This window comes from Falco peregrinus, chromosome Z (assembly GCF_023634155.1).
Source record: "Falco peregrinus isolate bFalPer1 chromosome Z, bFalPer1.pri, whole genome shotgun sequence".
Lineage (NCBI taxonomy): Eukaryota > Metazoa > Chordata > Aves > Falconiformes > Falconidae > Falco > Falco peregrinus.
In genome coordinates, this window is record NC_073739.1 from 40,978,287 (window position 1) to 40,985,997 (window position 7,711).

A 7,711-nucleotide genomic window follows, 5' to 3' on the forward strand; every position below is an offset into this window, starting at 1 on the left:
AGCCTGAAAAGTGCCACACAGGTCAAATTCTAGTTGCCATCCAAGTATTTTCTGTTTGGTGTTTTTAGCTTCCTCCCAACACAGAAGTGCAATGTAGTCACAGTTATGGCGTGCGGATAGATGACGGACAGCCTTTGCAGCTTGCTGACTACAGAAATCAGTTTCCAGCATCTGGACAGAGGGTGAGGGAAGATAAAAAAATTATTTTTTTTCACGCAACACTCAAAGGCAAAAGAACATTTTTCAGATTGTAAATACACATTTGCACAACTCCCTTTCTCACTTATCAGCATATTAGCCTATGCATTTTTCTCTCACAAGTGATACAGCTATTAGATACCTTAGATAGCAGGGTTAGCTTACTGCTTTTTACTGTTAGTGTCTCTGCTTAGTAAGCTACTAAGCAGAAACAAACTGGTTACCAGAACCACTGAGATTCATCATAGCTTTTATAAAACAAGTTGCAAATGTTTGCCTAGTGAGTCCAACAGGTCCAAACAAGTTTGAAGTTTAAAATTGTTAGATACCTCTTCCTACATTTTGAATTGACAAGATTCTAAAAACTGCAAACCATAGTGCAATCCAAATACCATTCTTCCAAGTCCAAACCTTTATTGCAGTAATCTGCATCTCTTTCAGGAAGCACATGAAAGTTTAAAGAAAAAACTAAACAGGGGGGTGTGGGGGGTGAAAGAGAATGGAGCTGTTTGTAAAACCAGGAAGTCTCTTCAATTCACATAATTTGATACAGCACGCATGTATACCATAGCTTTATTTGGGTACCTCTCCCTGTAATTATTTAAGCAATGCTGCATTTCTTACAGTACTGCAGCAACTCCCAAGGAAGGCCAGTCACAGGAGGGTAAAAAAATAATAAATTTATTAGTTTGATCTGGTTTTAAGGTCTTCATTTGCATGCTCACCATGGTGAGGTTTTTAATACTGATGAACTCCAATTCCTATGTTTTGGGTAGACTGACGTAAAGACACTGTTGCTGGGTATTTAAAATGCACACGCAACTGCAGGCAGAATTAAAGTTAACAAAATAGCTTTAGTAAATTTGTTGCTCTTTCATGATAATCTCTACCACCTCTTGAAATTTCACGGCTGGATGATTACTTAACACATCTGTAGGTAGCCTGCATCTGAACAATGCAAGTATCACTTCAAATTTCTATGATGGAAAAAAAGTATATGCAATGCAACATACACAATGATCAAGAGCTCAGTCTTCCATGCTCTGTGCTAATGACAACATCTGATCCACAGGTCTCACAGGACTGTTTTGGTACAAAAGCCTAAGGTAAGCCAACTTCAACAGCCATGAACGTGTTGAAGAAATCATGTACAAGCAAGACAAATAAGGGTGATGCTGTCAGCATTCACAATCCCAAGTTTCTCTTTTCTTTATTCTCCCCAGGTTTAAATCAAAACAAACCAAAGAATGGAACAGAACTCAAATATTTTGGCAAAATGAGAGAGGACTGTTTATTACTTTTTCTGCAAAGGTACTGTGAAATGCCAGAAAACTAGAAAGTGCATTTTTATTTCAAGCCAGGCAAACCATTATCCATTTTCCTTGTTTCCAACAACTCTAGGCTTTATGTCAAGCCGCGTTTAAACCTGCTGTATGAGTTTCTATCAAAAAATTCATTTACACAACTTATTTACTTTCTTCAAGATACTTTTCTTACATCACTTTCTTATTCAAATGATATTTTTATTCCAGTTACTGTCAGAACTATTATAAGGTAATGAAGACTGCTAAATAATTTACAAGGGAAAATAGTGGCGATTAAAGTTTTGAGTATTTGCATCTTCACTGAGCTTTCTCAAAAGGCAGGTTGGCCTAGGAACTTCAGGTTCCATTCATTCAAACACACCTCTGTTAATAAAAACTCATCTGTTCATTTATTCACCTTGTTTGCTGCATGACTGCAGCTAAGTAAGAGGAAATAAAAGAATTCTTCCCTAAGAAGGGAGGAAACACCTTGATATTGCAAAATGGAATTTTGCTTATTCCAAATTAAAATTTCATCATTGCTTAGCTCAAGTATTTAATCACAATGTGGGTTCCCATACAAGCACAAGAAATTTTAAAGTCAGAGGTGTTTTTAATAATCACTGCTTTCTGAGCTTTGAGCCTCAGGGTTCACATTTGCAACTGCATTCATATGCAAACGTAACAGTGAGAAACCTACCTAAAAGGTAAAGGAGGAATGGAAGCGGATGGGATTTACAAGAGAATATTGCAACCAACCCTAGAAAATTCAGTTTAAAAAGATGTTTAAAACACCACTGAACTAAACCATACAACAATTATCCCGAGATTTGCTTACTCTTATGGTTTTATGGCAATGCTTCACAGTGGAATAATCCTGGTATCTCAAAGCGATGCTGAAGTGAAAGCCTTGGCTCTTTTAAATAATCGCATTCAATTTTTAAAGCAAAAGCCCTGCCAAACATTTCACAATGTTTTACCATCCACTGGTATTGTCCCACAAAAGTAGATAAAAACGATGAGATCCTTAGTTTTCTTTACCTTTTTTTTTTTTTTTAAGGAAAAACTAGAGTAGAGCTTAACATTAACATGTGGCTTTGAAAGCATGTCTGTTTGGAAAAATCCCCGTATATTTAAACATTTCTTACGTAATTAGCCTAAGGGCAATTGTTCTATTTCATACATATGTATGGGGGACCAAACACTTGACACTTTCTTTTTAAAATAAATACAAGAGAAGTTACATATCCCTCAACACTTTCTGAACTAGCACATTGACATCATCATCTCCCCGTAAGGCCTTAAGAAAATTAAGATAGATGAATATAAGATAATTTCAAGATCTGTGTCTTTGTTTCCTTCTATAAAGTAAATCATGTATCAGTGTCTGTAAGCACAAGGATAATTTTAAGAGTGCAGAAACCTAAACCTGAATTTCAGTACACTTTGTGTTCTTGCAAAAAGCATGGAAATCAAATTCAAACATTTTATCTATCCAAATAGAGTATCGACCACTCAACCTAAACTTATGGTTTACCACGATAACATGTCTTTCTACCATGATAACCAGTAAGTTAATATGACTTCGCTGTCTAACACAGCCTGCCATTCTAGATGTATGAAAAAAGAACACTATGTGAAAATAAAAGCACATATTCATCACATACCTGTAGAACTCATGGCAACAAGCTTGTATATAAATGGGGTGAGGTTTATTTTAAATACAGTCCAATGAACTTTCTCATAATGTTAGGGCTTTTTGTTTGGTTGGTTGGTTTGTTGTTATTTTTTTGGTTTTGTTTTTGTTTTTTTAAGAAGCTGTGTTGTTTTTCTAAGTTCTTCCTATGCCAATGACCTGTTCACTGCATTTGCTATTACTGGACCCTTCACTGGAAAGGTACACACAAGTAGACAGACATGGGATCATCTACCCTACACGCGCTGCCCTGTGACAATTAAACACTGATCCCAAGCTTTGAAATTGGCAAGATGAACACTAGAAATGGATTCTGCCATACTGCTATGCTAAAAGGCAATTGGATTCCCCCTTAAAAGAAAGGGGACAGGTGATGAAAAGGCCTTGCACGTAAAAGAAGCTTTGGAAAACGGAAAGCGCTGAAAAAACAAGGCATGACAAGGCTTGAGGTCGGAGGAGATCACTGCACAGCATTCAAGAATCAAGGTTCAAGCAGGCAGCGCTTCACCTGCAGCGCTCCGCTCGCGTCCCCGGATATGACTTCCAGCTCCAACGGCGATGCCCAGGCAGCGAACTTCACCGCTGCACGACTGACGAAACACGAGAGTTTCTCTCGCTTCTTAAATCGTGTTGTTGAAGTAAAACCGAACACACAATACACAGCGAGCCCTTCACTGCCAACACAATGCAAACTCCCGTGCTGCAGCCCACCACGTCCGCCGCCGCGCTGCCGGCCCCGCGCCCCACGCTGCCGCAGCTGCCCCGGCGCCGGCAGCCCGGCCCGCACCACACCCGGGCGGGCGCCAAGCCGAGGGCTGGGAGCTGCCCGGCTCCACAGCCCCCTCAGATCCGTATGAAACAGCCAAACGCACCGTTCCTAAGATCCAACTCCCTCTCCCGGCTTCGGGCGCCCCAGAGCGGGCGGAAAGGCAACGCGGGGCATTTCGAGGGGCAGAAGCCGCGCCCGCCCCTATCCCTTGCCCCGCCGCGCTCAGCGGCAGCGCCCCCCCGCCGGCCCGCACCCACCTGCCCAGGTCCTCGGCCGTCTCGTAGTGCTCCTCCAGGTTCTCCTGCCTGAACACCGTCATGGTCGCCGCCGGCTTCAGCCCCTGCTCGGCGCCCTCATCACCAGCGCCCCGGAGCCGCCGGGGCCGCCCCGCGCTCGACTGCGCGACCTGCGGAGGAGCGCGGCCGTGAACGCCCCTGCCCACGCCGGGCAGCTCCGCCCGCCGCCGGGGCCGCCCCCGCCCCTGCCCACCCCGAGGGAAGCGGCACCCGCGGGCCGGGGGCGCCTCCCTGCCCCTGCCCGGGCGGCGGGAGAAGAAAGCGGCGCCCCGCGCCCCCGCCCCTTCCGCGGAAGCCGCACCGCCGCCCAGCCGGCCGCCGGCGCCCAGCCGGCCGCCCGCCGCATTCCTCCGCGGCTCCGTTGCCCAGTCAACCGGGACGTGCCGCCGGGCCTGCGGCGGGAACCCCCGGGCATCCCCGCACCTGACCCCGGCCGAGGGCGGGAGGGCGAGGCGGGGGTTCCCCTCCCCGCCGCCGGGCAGGGGCTGCCGGTGCCGGGTGCCGGCCTCCGCGCCGCCCGCTCGCCCCTCACCCGTCGCCGCCGCTGCTCCTGCCGCGGCGCCCCGGCCGCTCCGCGACCTGTGAGGCGGCGACAGCCCCGCGGCCGCTCCCGGCCGGCGCGCAGGCACGGCGCGACGCCGCCGCGCGGGGCGACACCGCCCGGCCAATGAGAAGCCGCCCCCCGCCCCTCGCCGCGGCCTGCCCGCCCCTGCCCCGCCGCCGTGCGCCGCGGCCAGGTGCGGCCCGGCGGGGGGAGCCCGCGGCGGCGTGGCCCTGCCGCCCCCCCCGCCCGGCGCGGGCCTGCCAGCGCCTCCCGGCGCGGCCATTGTGTGCGCCGCCGCCGCCCGCGCCCGCGCCCCCGCCCCCGCCCCGCTCGGCGGCCGCGCCTCCGCCGCGGGCAGCGTGCGGTGGGGCTGGGGGCAGCCGGGAGGCGGTGGGCCCCGGCCTCCTCCCGCCCGCCGCCGCGCCCTGCGCTGTCAGGAAAGCGGTCCCCGCGGGACAGGGCGGGGCCGGGGGGGTCACCGTCCCGCGGGACCGCCATGGTCCGCCACCGCCCGGCACCGGCCCCGGCCCCGGCACCGGCCCCGGCACACACCCCGCGCCCGCTGTGGCGGGAGCTGCCCGGGGCACGCCGGCGGCGAGGGCAGGTGGGCGGCCGCAGCCCGCCCGGGGCGCACCGGGGGTCCCGGCCCGCACACACCGATCCCGCCGCAGGGCGGGGGCCGTGGCGCTGCCGTGGCTCCCGGGCGCTTCGCACAGTGGGCGTTTCGGTGCCGTCTGCAGGTGCCGTTTGATCACCAGGCTCGAACAATGGGCGTTTTTAAAATACAAAATCGTGGAACGGTCTCTGCAGAGTGTTGCACCTTGTATTTTGTGTTCGCCAACGCTCCCTGCGTTCGCGCGTGCTGGTGCTGCTCAGGTTCAGCTTCCTCAGTGCGCAATGGCTCCTGTAGTGCATTGGTCCCACCACGCCAAGTCAGAATTTTGACCAGTGCTTGCATTTTTGCATGCAAGATTTTTCCTCATTGCTCTATTTTCCTTCAGCCTTGCGCCAGTACATGATGTCGGGTAACTGAACAGCTTTTAACTTCCAGCTGAACTCTCGAGGTCTCTCAGAAAGAGAATTACTCATCAAAGGTGAAAAAAAGTTCAGCGCGGCCATATGATTTTACACTTACTTGATTTAGCACTTGAGAGAGCCTGGCCTCCTCCAGGTACAAGGCAACAAGTACAGAAGCCCTGAAATTTTCTGAGTGAGTCACAGTGTGACCTTGGGCAAGCGTCAAAAATTTTTGTGCCTACACTGATGTCATCTGTAAAATGAAGGGAGGGCACTTGAATGGATCGCTGGATGGCAAGTTACATAAAGCCATCTTCAAAGAGGGCAGCACAGTGGTGTCTCCTCAGACTGAGTTACATTCAGAACTATGCACCCTTCGCTGTTTGATTTATAGCCAGACATGCAGGAAGAAGTATGATGCTCTGCCTTGACTTCAGCCTGTTTTCTACATATTTATCTCCAACAGGTTTTCAAAGTCACGACTTGCATGCTTCAGGTTGTCAGAACTTCAACAGTGCTCAAGGTTTCTAACAAACACTGGATACAGGTTCAAAAGTTCATTTTGGTTTTAGAGATTCTTCCTTTGCTGGAAATGAGGACAATCACTGGAGCCAGCCCTTGAAATCTGAAGCACTCTAGCCTTGCTTGGTTTCCAGATGTTTTTCACTTGTTTTGGGATTTTTTATGATGGCCCTGAGCTCATACAGTAATATTTGTTGTAGCTTGTATGTATTCTGCACTGCAAGCACTTCTCAAACATGCAACTCAGTTCCTCCTCTATGACCCAGTCCCACTTTAACTGAAGAATTGAAATTTCACTATTGATTCAAGTAGGAGCAGATACACGTTGGAATCAATATGCCATAACTGAGGTAATTACCAAGATGCATAGGATCAACAGAAAAATTAATTACTTAAAATGTTTCTTCTCCCTTTCATTTAATGCCCACACCTGAAGGGGGAAATTTGTTCTGTCGCCTCTCTGTCTAGGTCTGGGATGCCTGGATTTTGTTGTTTAGGCCCCTCAATGAACCTGAGAGTTGTATTTGAATACTGTTGTGACAGCAGTAACAGCACATGTCCCCACGCTGTGTGCACGAGGAGGAGTCACGCTCCACTTGAGGGAAGACAGCCACTGAGGCACCTCTGTGCCCTGGTATACACAGGTACAAAGGATGTTTGCCAGCTGAAGCGCCATTCCTGTCTCTTCAGAGAAATACCGAACCGGCTGTGTTTGATGTAGTCCACTTTGAAAGGGCTTGTCTGTTCCTGGGGGTGCTCATCTTGCAGTCTAGGAACGTTTAATCTAAGTGAAAACCCAGCCCCATTTCTATACTTTCAAAATGCTCATCAACTTCCATGACAATGATATTGGATTACACATGTAGTAAATGGGAAAAATAATTTTAAACTGCTGTCAAATGTAATTCAGCAATTGTGATTGTGGTTTACACTTACAGGTTTAATAGCGCATTGGATGAAATCCAACCCTAATAAACTCAGTAGCAAAATCTCAATGATTTCATGGTTCCATGATTTCAAGCCAAGGTGTATTTTTTTGTTTATTGCAATATAGCAGAAATAATAAGGTAAGATTAACTTTTACTTATACTGTTGTAAATCAGGAGTGATAATGTCGGTAAGATTATTTCAGTGTGAAAGAGGATCAGTAGCAAGATTAGTAACAACAAATGTGTTTTCAAAGGACTGATTTGTGCCTGCCAGCTTACTACATCGTGTGGTTCATGTATATTTTACTATGTAGAAAAACAAGTGTTCTGTTTCTCAATAAATATTACAAATAATTAAAATTTGCAGAAAGCATCTGTATCCACAAGCAGTGTTAAGTGAAATGAAAGCTGCATTATTTCTGCAAGTCAAGTGATT

The 7,711-nt window shown here is 48.3% G+C and overlaps 1 protein-coding gene across 4 annotated transcripts in view; it reads right to left on the reverse strand.

Moving 5' to 3' along the window:
• The window catches only part of DAPK1 (death associated protein kinase 1), a 92,140-nt gene extending 85,960 nt beyond the window's left edge, over positions 1–6,180 (reverse strand). Inside the window, exons 1-2 of one of the 4 annotated variants that reach the window (XM_055790407.1) lie at positions 5,943–6,180; positions 4,225–4,373 (exon numbers count right to left, since the gene is read on the reverse strand). In XM_055790407.1, the coding sequence (XP_055646382.1) occupies positions 4,225–4,286 (62 nt within the window). In that variant the 5' untranslated portion in view covers positions 4,287–4,373; positions 5,943–6,180. Of the gene's footprint in view, positions 1–4,224; positions 4,374–4,795; positions 4,941–5,627 lie in introns of those variants that run through there. The other 3 variants (XM_055790406.1, XM_055790405.1, XM_055790408.1) reach the window with 3 other exon arrangements.
• Positions 6,181–7,711: the final 1,531 nt, after the last annotated feature.